General features: G+C 45.5%; 1 protein-coding gene across 5 annotated transcripts in view; it reads left to right on the top strand.

Annotated features, from left to right (window-relative positions):
* The window catches only part of MYRIP (myosin VIIA and Rab interacting protein), a 355,695-nt gene extending 341,983 nt beyond the window's left edge, over nucleotides 1-13,712 (top strand). For all 5 annotated transcript variants that reach the window (XM_057315911.1, XM_048216130.2, XM_026496775.4 and 2 more), the window contains 5 exons: nucleotides 4,208-4,369; nucleotides 8,729-8,833; nucleotides 8,946-9,006; nucleotides 10,534-10,652; nucleotides 11,845-13,712. In XM_057315911.1, coding sequence (XP_057171894.1) covers nucleotides 4,208-4,369; nucleotides 8,729-8,833; nucleotides 8,946-9,006; nucleotides 10,534-10,652; nucleotides 11,845-11,877 — 480 coding nt within the window. In that variant the 3' untranslated portion in view covers nucleotides 11,878-13,712. The remainder of the gene's footprint in view (nucleotides 1-4,207; nucleotides 4,370-8,728; nucleotides 8,834-8,945; nucleotides 9,007-10,533; nucleotides 10,653-11,844) is intronic.
* The last annotated feature ends 4,034 nt before the right edge of the window (nucleotides 13,713-17,746 follow it).

Below are 17,746 nucleotides of genomic sequence, written 5' to 3'. Positions count from 1 at the left end.
GCCTCGCCTGTTCCCCAAGAGTTAACTGCTTCTTCCCCCTCCTCCCTTCCCCATTCCAGCTTTTCAAATTGCACCTCAGAAGAAACTCCCATCTATGTTCCTTTGAATTCTACAGGTTTTGAGTCAGAGAAGGGCTGACTCTTCTCTTTATCTCTTTAGAGATAAAGATCACAGAGCCCTGGGGCTGGTTTTGCTCTGTGGTTTCCAGGATGGAATTCGGCTGAGCAGCCGGAGGGCAGGGCTGATTCTTAAACTGGCCTCTGGATGCAGCTGATTGAATTAAACCAGGGCTTTTTGTCTGTCTGTGTTCTAAAGGAAGCTCCTTCTCCTTCGGCTCCTTCGTTTTTTCTCCGTTGCCTTGCTCCTTTGTGCCGAGGAGCCGGGAATGTCAGAAATAGAAAGGGAGACGCGTATTCTCACCTTCTGAACATTGGCTACCACAGAGTTTCAGGAAGGGACTATTCTCTGAGGTGTGGGTAAGGTTCAGGGATGCTATAGGCCCCAGAGAGTGGCAGTTGAGGTTGGAGGGATGGGGGGAGTGGTCACCACCCCTGGGCAGTGTAGCCCATGGTGAGCTGGAGCCTGGAGGAGCACTCCCTGGTGGGAGCTGTCACCAAGAAGCCTGCACAGGGAGAGAGCAGGGACAGGGAGTCTAACTTCTCCTGCTGCCTTTGATCTCCTGCTGGTTGTCTCCCGTTGGCCAAACCCACCCCAGCCAGCAAGGGAGCCTGCATGATGAGGTTCATACAGGTCAGCCTCACAGAGAAGAGGGCAGGGCAGAGAAGGGTGGAAAATGGATCTAGGGGTCAACAGAACATTTGGCATGACCATTCTCAGACCTGTGGTGGAGTAGTAGGGACCCACAGAGGCCACCTTATGGATTTATGCTGGGTTATGGGTGGGAGGGATGAGTCAGCTCCCTCATCCCCCCCCCCCCAATCAGAGGACCGTCCTCATTCTCTTCTTTGCTAAATGACTGACAGCCTGGGGCACCCCATAATTCCCAGCATAGAGGCAGTGCAGGGACAGCCCCAACTTCCCTTTTAGCACTACCCTGTAACTTTTGGCAACACCACATCCCATTGTATCTATAGTGGCAGCAGACATAGTAGAACTGCCCTGTGAGGGAGCCCAGCCCTGCCACAGAATCCGGGAGCAGGCAGAGGATGTTGGTCCTCCTTGTCAAGGCTCTTGGGCACCCCGCATGGCACAGGAGAGGACGTGGCCCTGGAACTAGTGGAGATGGTCCTGGCTATTTCGGTGGTCCTCTGCCTTCAAGAGCAAGCAAAGAAATGCTATCAATCACTGTCTAGATGTAGTCCTCTAGAATGTGTTTCATGGAAGGCAAGTCCGAAAGGATGGTATAAAATCAAATCAGTTTCAGCAATCTGTATAGTCTTTCTAGGAAAATTGAGAGATGTGTTAGCACATTAAACACAGAGAAGCCCTGCAGTGAAGAAATCTGTTTAATTCTCTTTACTCTTGAAGCTTTGACCACAAAGTCTTTCCTTAATGAAACACCCATTCTTGTCCCTTGAACCACTTTAAGGATGGTGAGTTGAACCAGGAGCCAGTCCATGGGGTCATGGTCGTCCATGGCTGGAGCTTGGAGAGGACATAGCTTACACAGACATGGTAGTCATGGTTCTCACCAAAAGTGGGCCTTTACTCAGCCAGCAATTCCAGGTTAATGGTTTTCAAATGGATTGTTTTTTAAGACTAGAATAACATTCCATTATTATAGTGTGTTAACTTGTGTTATTTCACCCCCGGCAACAATAACCACAAATGTAAAACATCATAACATTGCAAGCGAAATTAAGTATCAGGGCATCATAGGGCAGGGTGGATGAAGGCATGGGATCTGACATCAACTCCCAGGAACTCAAATCCCGACTCCACCACTTCCCAGCTTCGAGAACTGGGGAAGTCACTCAACCTCCAGGACCTAATGTTCTCCTCTTTAAGACAGTGATAATAATAGCACCCACATCAGAGATTGCCAAGAGCATTAAAGGAGAAATGCCCCATAAAACCCTTGGCTTAGTGCCTGGCTCAATAAGCACGTGTGGTCACCATCATCGCCAACACTGGCCCTTTAGGCACCATCACCTTGGCGGCAAGTTCCTGCTCAGCCCACGTTAGGGCCAAACCACAGAACCTTCCCTTCCCCCCTCATGCCAGGAAAGCAGGCTTTCAGGGAACACAGAGTAAAAGATGAACATTCTGGCCTTGCTGAGCGCTTGGAACTAGTTCATATTGCTTTGATTTGGCAGAGAAAATGAAGAACATTAGCAGATGACCACATTGAAGACAAAACAAGAGACCATTAAGATGACACAGCTGTAGGATGCGATGATGTTGAGTTTTGTGTGTTTCCAGAAAAATCAAGGTTCCTGAGACCAAAAGTTATGACAAGTTATGTTTAACCCCATTGCCACACTCACTCAAATTATTCATTTCATTTAAATAATCATTCCAAATTTTGTTTCATTGTGCAACCCTGTAAGTCTATATTTAAAGTTATCTTATCAAAATATATTTACCTTTTATCATCTCTCCTTGCCTCTTCCTCCCTTTCTCTTTCTCTCTCTCCTCAATTTTCTTCCCCTCTGAAGAGAAGTTTTCAACTTCAAAACTTTGAAGACACAAATTTTTAATGTTTTCTCCACTCAAATAGCTTTGAAATATTCATCATTTCCTTCGTGTGACAAACAACGAAGAAGTGTATCTTGTTTTCAAGACAAAGAATAAGTGTCTTATATTAACTGTGAGAATCTTTTAGAAACAGAAGTTCTCTGATACTTGCATATGACAAAGAAGGACAAAACTAAGGACAGACTGAACTATGGCAGTTGTCAACGGACGTTTGATTCATGGCCCCCTCTATGACTGACGAATCACTTAACATGGCGTCCACTGTGTCAGTCACCGCGGGAAGCTCCCCCAGCCCAGCTCTGTGTGCCTGGCGAGGCACAAATGCCCATTCATCAAACCTGCCCCTGCCTTTGCTCCACTTTGAAATGTTTTGTAAAATTGCCAGTTTTAATGCAGATGCACGAATCCGGCCAAGGAATTGGCAGGTAGGAGCACTTCAGAGTTCTTTCCCCTCCTCACCAGCTCTCCGCGTCGCTCAGTGCAAAACACTTGCAGGACACGTGTGCACAAGCTCTTGGCGTACCCTAACTGTTTTATTTTTAACTCAAGTTAAAAGAGCATGTGTGACCGTGTGTTTTCATTCAAATCGACTCTAAATTGCTGTGATTACATGTTTAAAGCTTTACATATGTTGATTAAATTTCAAAACCCTCTCGTTAAGTAATTAGCTGCTTTGGATCACTCTCATTCCGCGTAGCTGGTTGTTGCATCACATTACTGTTTAGGCTGAAGGACATTTGTTTCACTTACCCTGGCTGGCTTCCCTTGGTCTAAGTTATTCCGAGGATTCTGCCTTCTCTTTGCCCACTTTTACGGCAATCGCCTTATAAACTCATGAGTCAAACTTTTTCCGTTTAATTTTTCCTCAGATCATTCCCTTTATCTGATTTTCTCTTTAATTCTCAGAGGCTCTCAAAAAACTGTCTTCATTGACCGGTGAATAGATTTGACATGTTTCTTTTACCATCACACAATTTTCGAAGAAATAAACTATTTTCCTACTACACATTTCAGGTTCATCTTGATGCTCTTAACCTGCTTCAAGCAAGCCGAAGCTCATCAATCAGAGATAATTCACTCAAAATGTGTAATTCTTTAAATTAATTTCATCTCTTTTATATTTTCTGATTTTTTTTTCAGTTGTTAAATGCCAACCAAAATTTTTCTTGGAAAAATCACATCATGAGTTTTTCTTTGTGTCTTCTGTCTTGGCACTATGGTTGTTATAGTCACTGGACAAATTTGCAATTTATGTAGCTGACACCACATACTTTGGACTATTTTATCATATTTTCAAGACTTAGAAGTTGCTTTTTCTTGCGGGAAAGTTTGCAGGGTGGGGTAGGTGTGGTTGACAGTGAGGGGGTGGTAAGACCTCCATGCTACCATTTCAGTGTGAAGAACGTTTATAAATGGGGGCATTCCCTGACTTTCCCCCCAGTGCTATGGCTGGTTCTCTTTTACTCCCCTGAATTACCGGGGTGCCCTGAAGGGACCCCACCAGTCCCAGTTCCAAAACCTGAGCTCAGAGGCTGCACTTCCTCTGCAGGTGTACCTCGCGGCGGGCACCGTGTATGGACTGGAAGGCCAGCTGAACGAACTGGAGGATGCTGCCCGCTGCATCCACAGCGGCACCGATGAGACCGAGCTGGCAGATCTGGAGGACCAGGTGGCCACGGCGGCAGCCCAGGTCCACCATGCTGAGCTCCAGGTGAGAACTCCCTCTCCGCCCAGATGGAGTACCGTCGGGAAAAGGGAGAAGGCACCCCATCTTCCACAAGAATGATTGCAGGGCCTTTCTATCAGTTCTCTAGCGTGCTTGCATGGTCCTTTTGGGTGGATTCCACCAAACCTTCCTTTTTAAAAATTATAGCCTTGATGATATATCAGATTTGTCTTTAAACCTATGTCACCTCCATCTTCGACAAATTCTCTGACCCACAGAGGTAGGTCTCCTGGCTATATAGGTTCCCCTTCCATCCCAAGACCACCCCTCCCTAACCTTTATCACACTGTTGATTACTTACTTGATGCCGGTTTCCCCCTCTGTACACTAAAAGCCCCATGAGGACAGGACTACAGCTGCCTAGCTTAACACAGAAACTCCAGTGCCTCACATAATACCTGACATGGGTTTGGCACTCAATAAAAATGGGTGAACAAACGAATGAAATTAGAAGTGTAGATTTCTCAGACCAATATTTTGCATGATTTAGGTATGGCCAATTCAGAACTGAAATGATGTTATCTGTAACTTTGTGAAGACATGAGTTTGAAGTTTTCATGGATATTCCCATGGCTTCTGACACTGGATAAGAATGGACTGTGGACTAAGTCGCTGATTCTCAAACTGGGGTCCATGAGACATGCTGGTCTCCGCAGTATATGCTCAGTATAGACCCCTGGTTCAGTGATATTGCTATAGGCCTTGCATCTTAAAATAGACCCTGCATCCTAGGGGAGCTGGGGCCAATAGAATCCACCTATGGATAGAGAAGATGATGATCTTGAGTGGTAATTATTTTTTAAATAAATATTTTTGTTTTAGAGAGTCAAAAATTCCAACAACCACCGGCAGCATTAAGCACTCCAGAGAACATGAGGGCGCCCTTTCTCCACCCTGTGGATGAGCTAATGCTGCATGTTAGGAATGGTCTCATTGCACTTAGCCCTGTTGACTATTCATTTTCAGCAAGAATGGCTGAAGAACATCTCTCCTCAAATACAAATCATTTTCCAGAAATGCCACCCAACATTTAATCAATTTATGGTCAAAGTTATATAAAGTTAAATCAAATCATTTGTTTCCTGGAGGTACACTTTGCAGAAAATACTTCTTGAGTGGTTTAGCAGGAAGTAATATCATTTATGGGTGTTTGGCAGGGTTTTATTGGATAGTTATTCCTGCTCCTAGATTTTTCTAGTCTTAAATTATTGGATCCATGTTTTATGGTAGAAAATCCTGGAGTCCAAAATGCCCATTTTATATGTGTTTGAATGTGCCTAGTTTTTACACATTTTTAAATATGACAGTAATGTTATCAATAATATCTAGTGTTCAGTGAGCCTTACTTTGTGCCACGAGTCGTACTCGACGCTTGACCTCATTATTGTAATTAATCCTTTCAGCAACTCCATGACGTAGCTACTGTTACTTTCCCCTTTTATTTCTAGGGAGACTGAGGCTCAGGGAGGTTAAACCACTTGCCCAAGGTCAAATAGCTAAAGAGTGATGAAGCCAGGATTTGAACCTGTCTCTCTGACATCACAGCCACATTCCTTACCAGTCTGGACTGTGTGTTTTTCTGAGAAATGTGTTGGTCCTGCCATCAGACACATATCCACTTGCATAGGAGTCCTTACTTTGCAAGGGAGGTAGTCACCACTGCCTTTAGTTTTATGGATCTTCACCATGTGGGAATCTTCAGTAGCATAGAGACTCTCCCCCTACTGCCAGCTGCCACCAGAGAATGAAGCGTCATGCTCCCTGTTGTCTTTCATCCGAAGTTCTCCCCACTGAGGAGGGTAGATGTGCTAAGCTGTGTTCTTGGATTAGGTCAGACTTAGGGACTCTATCACCTTGCAGTTTATGTTAGGGACGGATTGCCCGGTGCTTTGGGAGATTGCAGGATGACCCTTGGGGTGGGGGGTGTGCTGTGGTATTGTCCACTGCATCATGCAGCAACATCTCTCTGGGCTTCCTGGGGAAGGTCGCTCTTAACTCACAGTACGAGGAAAAGCTGTTCTTCTGAGCACTTGGTCTTTATCTTTGGACAGAGAATCCTACGCTGATCTCTTTGATTTGGCTCCCAGGAAACTCAGCACTGAATTAGTCATCCCTTCTAGCAAGTGTAAGGGTCATTGGGTATGCAGTCTTAGGAATGAAGTGGAACATAACTAGGTAGAGAGATGGAGGAGAGAGAGAGAGAGATAGCAAAATATAGGCAAAATCAGCCCTCAATAGCCTCCTTTCCTGTCTTTGGCCTTTGCTCTATGAACTAAAGCTCAAAAAATTAACCCCTTCTTATTCCAGAGCCTGACAGTCAGCAAATCAAAAGGTGAGCAATTTGCTCTCCCATTGACCTTCTCCCAGGGCCTGCCGAGCAAGGCCCTCCATCAAAACTGCTTCCAGGAAAGACCATGGGCATCTAATCCACACCAGCTGCACGTGACTGATAAAAATTTAGCCTGCAACCTCACAGGGGCCTGTGCAGTTTACTGGTCTATAAACCAAAGGAAGACAGCTTTCAATGTGAAATTTGAGGAGTCAGAACGAGAAGGCATCTGGGGGTCAGGGAGGAGCAGGGGCTGCATGGTGTCGCTCCTGGGAGTTGGCTGCTGGGCAGCTTGGAGTCTTTCACCTGTTGCCACCGCCTTGGCCTCCACCTCCTCCTCTTCCTCTTCTGACCAGGACTGCCTCTGCTTGGGGAGAGGGGCAGCACCTCTCATATTCGCCGACACTTCAGTCCTTCTCTCTGCCCTTCTATAGCACCTGTCCCAATAAGCTTTGTCTGAAGAGGTCCTCAGTAAATGACAGCAGAATCTGAATTTGTCCTGAGCAGCTCAAGAGAGTGGAGGGACAAGGGAGGCGGCAGAGACCTCAGGGTCCACACACTGGCTGCTGGGCCGACTTTCAGGTTCCCTGTCTGGTGCCCCGGCACCACTCAGACTATGTCCAGAGATCAGCAGGACAGCTGTGATCCCCACCTCCCCCCTCCACTCCGCAAGCCTGCTCCTGCCTCTCCCATGTCCCCCATGCCAGGCCTTGGCAGATCCTCTTAGAATGTGACAGTGTGGCAAGAGCATGAGGGTTGGCATGAATTCGGAGCTCTGCCCCAGACCAGCTGTGAAATGCTGGCTATGTTACTCATCCCTCCGAGCCCCAGATTCCTCATCTATAAAACCAAGAGACAGTTACCTATGTCATAGGTTTGTAAATAAGTCACATATTTAAAATGCTTAGCATGGTGACAGCACATAGTAATGCTCTTTTCTAAGAGCTGGGACTATGTCTTCTTCATCTCTGAGGACATGGATGGGTTAGGGTTCTTTCTGGGCACTGACTGGGCTCTTGCTCTCTGTATCTGCCTAAAGACTCTTGAAAAGTAATCCAAACTCTCTGACCATCTGATGTTATAGCCGAGGAAACTGATGCCCAGAGAGAAAGGCACTTGTCCTTTCAATGAAAGAAATGGACTTGAACCAGGGACTGCTGGGCCTCCCTCCTAAGAGCTGGTGCTGTGGTTTTGGTTCATGGAGTCATGGAAGAACAAAGAAGGACCTATAAATCATACTTGCCTTTCAAAGCTCACATCAAGTGCGGCCCGCTCTGGAAGCCTTCCTGTCCCCTCCCCTCTCCCCGCCGTGCTGGGCCAGGGTTCCCATCATGCCCCGGGCTTTCACGTATCCCTCGAGATATGTCCCTGACAAGGGTGTTGATATACTCTAGAGCTACCAAACTAGACATTTAAATGTCTAACAAAGGAAGGCCTGTGTTTTATTTTCTTACTACAGCACTAGAAAGAGAAGGGCTTGGTAGAAGTTGAATGAATGGGGGGCGCCTGGGGGGCGCAGTCATTAAGCGTCTGCCTATGGCTCAGGGCGTGATCCCAGCATTCTGGGTTCGAGCTCCACATCAGGCTGTTCCGCTGGTAGCCTGCTTCTTCCTCTCCCACTCCCCCTGCTTGTGTTCCCTCTCTCGCTGGCTGTCTCTCTGTCGAATAAATAAATAAAATCTTAAATAAAATAAAATAAAATAAAATAAAATAAAATAAAATAAATAAAATAAAATAAAATAAAATAAAATAAAATAAAGAAGTTGAATGAATGAAGGGTGCCTGGCTGACTCAGTCGGTGGAACATGCGACTATTGATCTCAGGGTTGTGAGTTTGAGCCCCACGTTGGGTGTAGCGATTACTTAAAAAAATAAAATCTTAAAAAAAAAAGTTGAATGAATGAATGAGCATACATCAAAGCAGATTTGTTCATTATAGATTCTTATCGCTTTTAACAAAGATTCTTCCCTCCTATGCTTTTCCCCTACTGATTCTGTCCTTCTGTTGCATTAAGATTTCTGATATCGAGAGCCGGATTTCAGCTCTGACCATTGCAGGATTAAACATAGCACCGTGTGTGCGCCTCACGAGAAAACGAGATCAGAAGCAAAGGAACCAGGTGCGTTGGTCCCTCACTTCCTCTGTTGGAATATTGCACGACCTGGAAAATTTAGAAGATAAAATATCTTTGGCTTTGCGAACGTGTGTTGACTGCTGTGTTCTGTTTGTAGGTACAAACCATAGACACATCAAGGCAGCAGAGGAGGAAATTGCCTGCCCCACCAGTGAAAGGTGTGTTTAAAGTAAAACCACGCAGAGCTACCAAAGAATTAAGCCTGACTTATTTACTTTGAGTGACTCAGTGATCTGAGTTTGAGGACCAAACCCAATGGGGAGTTCTCACCCAGAACTGATCTTGTGAAGAATCTATCTTGACTTGAATCCCCCCAAGAAGCAGACCCCGGGACAAGGATGGGAATTGGGAAGTAATTCCAAAAAACACTGGTAGGAGAAGGAAGAAATGATTCAGGGAAGGAAATTAAGTCAATACAGTGCAACTTAATTCGTAGTTTATTTCTCTGGGCAAATGAGACTAAATCCTGCTGAGGACTTCTGGGAGACGGTATTGACTGCACCTCAGAGTTTCCTGCCCAAAGACTAGGAAGATGAGGAGTTTTGCTCTCTGCTATCATCCCCTGACATTTACTGGGGAGGAGGCATTAGTTCCCTGGTACTTCTGCCCCACCCCATGCAGGAGCTAAGAGAGAGTGACGGTGCTTGCAGAAGCATGCTGTTGGAATGTGCTGGATGACAGAATGTGTGGTGATGTCAGGGAAATGTGGGCGGGTCACCAGAGGCATCTAACACAGTATGCAACCCACGAGGGATTCCAGCGATGCCCGTGGTGTCCTCCTCATCCACTGGGCGTTTTCAACAATTTCCCTGAATTCAGGAACCACATAAGATGATGCTAAACAGGGATTTAGATCTACAAATCACAAGAGTAGACAGTCAGAAAACATGTCTGAGTCTTGGCTCCACTGTTCTTTCTCCAGCATTTATTGAATCTATAAAACCCCATACAATTACAATGTATTACAGATCCATGGTCTCTTATTTGAAACCCGTGAATAAGTATGTTTCAGAATGTCTTGGACATTAGAAAGGTAATATGGTACATGTACAGTATATTTCCTAACAGCCCCCTCGCCGTGGTGTCTGGGGCAGCATCCGATAAACACATTAATAGGCTTGCACCAAAACACGAGAATGTTCATTCTCAGTGGGATTGACAAGGATTTTAAATGGCCATATGTCAGTGTAAGTCAGGTTTTGCCATTGGACAATTTTGGTTCCAAAGTTATAAGGATTTACAACCTTTAGAGCCTTTTGTATTCCAGAATTGCAAATAAGAATTTATGAACCATGGATGGGGCACCTGGGTGACTCAGTTGGTTAGGCATCTGACTCTTGATCTCAACTCAGGTCTTGATCTCAGGCTCATGAATTCAAGCCCCGTGTTGGGCTCCATGCTGGACTTGGAGCCTACTTAAAAAAAAAAAAAAAAAAGAATTTATGAACTACAGTGGATTATCTCCAAGCTACCTTTTCCTGGAAAGCCACTAATCATTCTTGAATTTGTTTGATGCATATCATAAAAATAAACACAAAATTAAAAGCTTCTACAGTCAGACCTGTGGACTGGAATGAGATGCCAAATCTGGAACCAAAATCTGGGTCATGGGGACACCTGGTCTTTCTTCCTCAACACTTGACCCAGCTTCTGGGTACCACTTATTTCCATTTGTTTCCTTTTAGCTGAAAACATTGAGGCATCTTCGGTGACCACCATGAAAACATTTAACCGCAACTTCATTCTCCAAGGCTCCTCGACAAACAGGACGAATGAAAGGAAAAGCACCACCAAGGATTTGGTGGTAAGTCAGTGGTGTCTCGATGCCCGTCCCTTGCACTGTAGATGGGGCTTCCATTCTGTAGCCCTTCTGTCCACAGCTCTCCCATCAGAGCCCCAAGAAGCGTCCTTCCTGCCTGGTCTCACGGTCTGTTGGTTGGAGAAGAGCGGGGTGGGCAATGAGAAGTGATGAGCACCCTGCCTGGTATTGGAACCTCTTCGATATGTGGCTACATCCCTGCAACTATATATCCAGCTCCTTGTAGGGTTTGATATGAGAGAACTAAAAATGTAAGGTCTGGTTGAGGTGTCAGAGTTTTTACCCTGTTTTTGATCCATATTCACTCTTTTTCGAATTTCTTGTTAGCTATTAATTACTTGTTGTGTTTCTGAAAAAAGTCAACAGCTGCCCCTAAACACAAGGGAAGGGACAGGAGATAACTTGCACAAACCCTGGAGATCCTCTAAAGAGGACTAAGGGCTCGTTTGACTGAACACCTGCCTATGCTTCAGATTTCGGCAGAGGCTTGGTGCTGCTTGCATGGGAAGGGATAACGCAGCTAAACGGCCTCAGAGGTACCGTTATGCTGAGGGCAGATGGCGTCTGGGTGGCAAGATTGAAGCAAGGTCAAGTTTATTCTGTTGCCTTTTATGCATCACCCATCCCTCCCTTCGCCTTCCCCCCACCATTGTCCCTGTCCCCTGAGCGGAGGAGCACCAGGTGATGGCATAATGGTGGCCATGCCCTTTGGTTACAAATTACTGCATCTCTGGGCACCACCTGGCGACTGCGGGGCCCACTGCCTTTTCTTCACTGCTCAGCCATTACCCCTGACCTTTTAAAGTCCAATTACTTTGCTCCTGGCTGTTACTTTCAAAGGCTAAAAAGATGCATTATCGCACTTAAAAGGCCAGACCATTAGGGCCAGGGAAGGGAATATGTTATAAATAAGATAGTTAAAAACATTACCTTTCACAGAGATACAACTTAGATTAGTGGTCGCCAAGGGCTGTGGGGAGGGGCCATAGGAAGAAACCACTTCTTGAGTAAGATGTTTGATTTTAGAGGCACCGTATGCTTTAAACTAGCTAGGGGTGGTGGCCACGTGACTTTGGAGTGTAATAAATGCAACTGAATTGTTCACTTTGGGAGGGAGGGGAGGGAAAGGGAGAGGGACAATCTTGAGCAGTGACAGTGCGCTCACCGTCTCCCCCAGGAGCCCACTCTGGAGGCTGCTGTGCTGTATTAGTGCCATGGAACCCCACTGCCAGTGACCCACTGCCTCCGGCCGTACACGACAGTGCCTTGACCCAACAGCCATCGAATACTGTATGGATTTCCCCCTGAGGAGAGGGCCTGGGAGGCCACAGGGCACCACTGCACGGGGCTGTCCCGATACCTCACCCAGAAAGCAGTCCCGGACTGGGGCACTGTGGTCTTGCCCACTCTCTGCCTTAGGCTCCCAGGGGAATCCAAGACAGAAAACCCAGACGCTGACTTCCAACAGCAGAGCTCCGTGTTCAAAAGATGCATCTTTTCCTTGTCCGCTTTGCTACTGTGTGTTGTCTTTCAGATCTTTTTTTTTGGGGGGGGGTCCCTCTGATTCAGCTAGAAGTATATGTCAATAGTTACTTGTCCAAAGGAAAACAATTGCGGGGGGGGGGGAGGAAGGGAGATGGATATTATCATTTAATTCATCATCAGTTCTTACTAATCTCTCACAAGCATCTTTGTCCCACAAGTGCTAAGGAAGAAAAGTGCAAATGCCCCCATAGTGAACATCGGGACTGTCCCATTTGGGGAGCGTGCACCTGGCAAGGATGCAGATGTCCCTTCAGCCACCTCCTTCCTGGAAGTTCCAATCACCCCACCACCACCCCGTACAACCAGTCAACCAGTCATTCCCATTGCTTTGTCATCACAAGCCACGAAAGGGAAAGCTCCGCCTCACCCGTGCCATGTCCAGGTCTATCTGAAACAAGGTCTCATTGAGAATTCAGGCCTCTTCCCTGGACTTACGGACAGTTTCCCCACTCTGAAGGGGGGAGGAGCTTGAGAAATCCCACCATTGACTTAAGTTTAGGACACTGTCCGGAATGCATATGATGTGGTTTAGCAATGACCACATCTAATGGAGTTCAGGTAAATGGATTCTTGCAGACAATAAACCACTTGAGAAAATGTTGTCTTCCAAAATTTATTTCCCAGTAAATATTCAGCAAAAGTAGTAGAATGACCTTAAAGGTAAACATGGTTAAAGAATCACCTTGGGAAAACTTACAGGCATGAAAAAAGCAAGAATAAACTGAATTTAATGGACACAAGAGCTGCCGCGAGCTCCACGTTCGTGTTCTCAAATACATGACTACGTAGAGTGTGTTTATAAAAGCAAATGGAATGGAATTTCGCACAATAAATTGAGCATTTACAACCTTTCTTACATCTGTCCCTGAGACACTCTGAATCAAAGGAAGCAAACGATGGGAGGCAAGGGGATAGTTTGACGGAAATGTATTAAGTGACTGCTTTCAGGGAGGCAGTTCCTTCTAATGGTAATCCTTAGAGCAACCCTCTTCAGTAGGTATCCCCATTTTTCAGATTTGGAAGTGGAGGGGGCCAGAGAGATTAGTTGGCCAAAGTCACACCTTGAAACTAAGTCTAATTGGAATGCTTCACAAAAGCCTCACTCCCTGTTTGTTTCAACTTCTACATTCTTTTGCTGCTACGCACATTCCCAGACCTGATTTGCTGCTGAGATGAGTGTTATGATCCCTTCCTGATGGGGGTCTCCCTATCTTCTCCTGATACTCCCTGCTGATTCTGTGTACGTGTTATCCAACAGAAGTGACTCCTTTGAAATAAAGTAAGTCTTTGGCCTTTTTGTTCTGTTGGTGTGACTCAAAGCAGACAAATACAAATTTTAAAAACACAACAGAAAAAGATCTGAGTTCCAAATAGAATGTTTTCTTTAAGAGGCATGAAAAGCAACTATTGTTGTGTTACAGTGTTAAAATATTCAGTTTTCTTTGACAAAAATGTGTACTGTGTAAGCCTTGCAAAAAAACAAACAAAAACAAAAACAAAGAAGAAGAAGAAGAAGAAGAAGAAGAAGAAGCAGCAGCAGCAGCCTGCTCTATGGCATTTGAAATTTTATAAAGGTTTCCTTGTGCCAAATAAGTGCAAAGATTTAATTTACTATTAAAAACCATAAGCATACATTATAGTTTCAGAAGAATTATTTTGTCATCAAGTGATTTTGATCTTCAGTGTCAATATTTATATTTAGATTAATTTTTATAAATGAAAATATTTTAACGGTTTAAGAAAATGAGGACAATAGGACCATATCTTTGATGACTTCTGAAAGTTACGCTTGCCTTCATGTTATATGCACATTGCCAAGACTTACTGTCAAGAGAAACGATAAAGAAGTAAAAGTCATTTATGAAAATAATGTATGTGGGTGTGTGTTTTTTTGGGGTGGGGAAGACTGGGAGTGCAGGGGGGACAAGGAAAGAAGTCAACGTTTAGTCATTGGAGGGGCCGACGTCCAAAGCTACTGTTGCCCCACAGCCCCGTTCCTTGCAGTCGCACCACTTGCTTCTCCATTGCTCAGCGTCCTGAGAGCAGCAGTTCTCAAAGCAGGGGCAGGAGGGGAGCAGTGCGAGTTTATCACTCAGAAGGCTTTTCTTTTTTTTTTTTTTTTAATGTTTTTTTTTATTATATTATGTTAGTCACCATACAGTACATTCCTGGTTTTTGATGTAAAGTTCCATGATTCATTACTTGCGTATAACACCCAGTGCACCATGCAATACGTGCCCTCCTTACTACCCATCACCACCTATCCCATTCCCCCACCCCCTCCCCTCTGAAGCCCTCAGTTTGTTTCTCAGAGTCCATAGTCTCTCATGCTTCATTCCCCCTTCTGATTGTCATAACTCGGCGGGGGTTGCTACTGGCATACAGTGGAGAGCGGCCGGGGACACTGCTAAACATCATCAATGCCGAGCCACCCGCAGCCCAGAATTATCTCACGCAAAATGTGAACAGTGCCAAGTCAGAGGAGCCTGGGACCCTGGAGGTAAGCCTGGCCATGAGTGGAGAGGCCCCTGCCGGTCTCTGCAGGGATGGTGGAGCTACGCAAGAAGCAGGACTGTGACTCTCCCGGAGTCTTTCACAGGCTCAGTAGCAACTGTGGCTTCTCTGAGGCTGGTCTGCCCAACACCAGACATTGCCATCCCCAAGGAGGAGTAGGAACCCTGCTCAGACTGGAAACGAATGAGTGAACAATAATAGGAATAGAAGCCACAGGCCTTCGCCACCTGCTGGCCTAACACAATCTTATCAAACTTGAGTGGGCATCAGAATCACCTGTTAAGACAGATTCCCAGTGCTCAGTGCACCCTTCTGTAGACTGCTATTCATGTGCCTGGCACGACAGTGTTTGCTAAGCATTAACAGCAAAAAGGCTACCATTTCGGTGGACAGGGCATTTCACATGGGGGGAGAACGACGTCAGTAGACCCACCTGAGGTCCTCTTCAGGCAGCATTTCCTGGCTGGAATTCCTGGTTTCTTGATCCTTCCTCCCCTCAGTTCCACTCCCCCAGGATAGCGGGACATGTAAGACAGTGCAGATAGTCCAGTCACACTCCAGCGGCAGGAACATTCCACCTCTCTAACCCAGAAGCCCCCAAAGCATTGCTGAACAACCAGTCTGCCTCATCAGCCTGAATATTCAAAGGAATCCATGTGAGCCAACAAGTTGAATATCAAGAGTGAGGGGCAGCTATACTCACCAAAAATTTACAGCTCTTCTTGCTTCCGGGGTAAATGGGAACAGTGTAGCAATGATATTTTCCCCTAAGAGATAAGTGCTTGATTTGCCAGGACAAAAAAAATAAATAAATAATGTGACCTAATAGTCAAAGCACTTGAAGGCTGCCAGAAAAAACTAGGCTCCACTCTTAAGACTTTCCATTTAGTAGCTCTGTGGCCTATCGCCTTATATGTGAGATGGGTTATAAAAATCTTCCTAGCCTTGTTAAAAGGTTAAATGAAATATCCCATGAGGAAACTCAGCAGAATCCTGGAATACTGCAGGTACCGTAGTATACTATGGGTACATATAGTATACATGTATATATAGTATATTATAGGTACTTTATCTCTTAGGACAAGAAAATCATTCAAGTATCAGCACCAGGACTTAAGCAAAATGCTGTGCCTCACTTTTCCTACTGATAGTAGAAAAGATCATTGTTCTACAAATCACACTCCCTTTACACCCTGGGAGGAGCGTATTACCCTTGACATTGCCTTGGCCATGATACTTGCCTGATGGCTGGTGGAACATACTTCTCTTAGTCCATCTGGGCTGCTATGACAGAATCCCAGAGACCGAGCAGTTCATAAATAACAGAAATTTATTTCTCACAGTTCTGGAAGCTGGAAATCCAAGACCAGGGTGACAATATGGCCGGGAGCTGCAGGAGGCTGTTGCAGACTACCGGCTTCTCACCGTGCCCTCACATGGTGGAAGCAGGCGAGGGATCTCCCTGGAGCCTCTTTTAAAAGCACGCTAATCCCAATTGTGAGGCTGGCCCCTCGTGACTTAATCACCTCCTCAAAGCCCCATCTCCTTATAAGATCTCCTGAGGGGTTAGGTTTCAACATATGAATGGGGGGGTGGCACACAAACATTCAGACCATAACATTCTCCAGCCCTTGGTTTGGACTTGGCCACACGACTTGCCTTGGCTAGTAAGACGTTAGCAGAAGAGCTACATAAGGGGCTTGAAATATGTTCATGGAATTGGGTTTGTCCATTTATAGTTTGCCACTTACTTTGAGAACATGCCACAGGCAGCCCACTGGTCCAAGGAACAGACCCAGACCCAGACCCAACCAACCTGTGGCTTGTGGCCAAACTCAGCGGAGCCCAGCGGAGATCAGCAGAGCCACCCCACCGACCTTTAGATATATGAGCAAGAATAAACCATCCCTAGTTTATTACACAGGAATAACTAACTGATACACTCCCCAAAAAATGTGTTTATCACCTTAAATTAATCCTTCTGTTGGGGGTGAAATGAAGATGAATGGCTATCAAAGGTAAAATCACATGCCAATAGGAAGGATGGATAAGCAAAGTATTGAGCTGCTTGGTTTTGACATTTCACAATTTATACATGAAATTTCTGTTATGTTTACACGTTCCCCAAAATGTAGCACCTCTCTCTCTCTCTCTTTTCCTCTCTCTTGCTCTCACCCTCGCTCTGTGTGTGTGTGTGTATTGATCTTTCCAAAGGGTCCTCTATTCATTGAAATCTTTGATAAAACACTAAAGCACGGGAGACATTTGGTGTGTTCTTTTAAAAATAACTTCTCGCACAACTACTCCATTTTCTCCCAGGGGATGTCTTTCCCATGCACGATTTGCATTTTACAGAACAGTTGGTTGTGTGAACCTTCTGTCTCTGCAATTGAGTTATAATTATGATAGAGTGCAGGTAAATGGAGTTGCATTTTAAAGAGATTTCAAGGGGCTAGAAAACTTTAATATCCACTTCAAACACTGGAAACCTCAAAGAAGTTATTTAGAGGGATCCAGTTTAGTAGAATCAAGTCCTACAATATGGAAAACTATGTTTTCTATCAAAGCTATCATGCTTGATAAAGATGAAAGCTTTAAGGTAGTGCTTCTCCAATGTTAAGGTGCAAACAAATTCTGCTTCACAAGATCTGAGGTTGGGGGGTGGGGGGGCCACGATGCTGCAATTCTAGCAAGTTCCCAGGTGATGCCAATGCTGCCAGCCACACCTGAGCAGCGAGGTTCCAAGGTTCTGTGGAGTCCCTCAGAGGGCTCCCTGCAGGATAGAGGCCAGTTACCCACAGCGGTACCCTGTTCATTAATGCCTCTGTCTGACTTTCCCTCCCTTCGTTTACTCACATTCTCCCTCCCTCAGCACATATCCTGGGGTCACCTCCCCAAGGAACCACTGAACACAGAGTCTCCTTTGGGGAAAACCCAAACCAAGACATCCCCTGCAATGCATGTGCGTGTTTGCATCGTTTTCCTGCACTGACCTGAAAGCTTCTTCAGGAATTGGGTTC

This window comes from Ursus arctos, unplaced genomic scaffold (assembly GCF_023065955.2).
Source record: "Ursus arctos isolate Adak ecotype North America unplaced genomic scaffold, UrsArc2.0 scaffold_20, whole genome shotgun sequence".
NCBI lineage: Eukaryota > Metazoa > Chordata > Mammalia > Carnivora > Ursidae > Ursus > Ursus arctos.
This window is presented reverse-complemented; position numbering and strand designations above follow the sequence as displayed.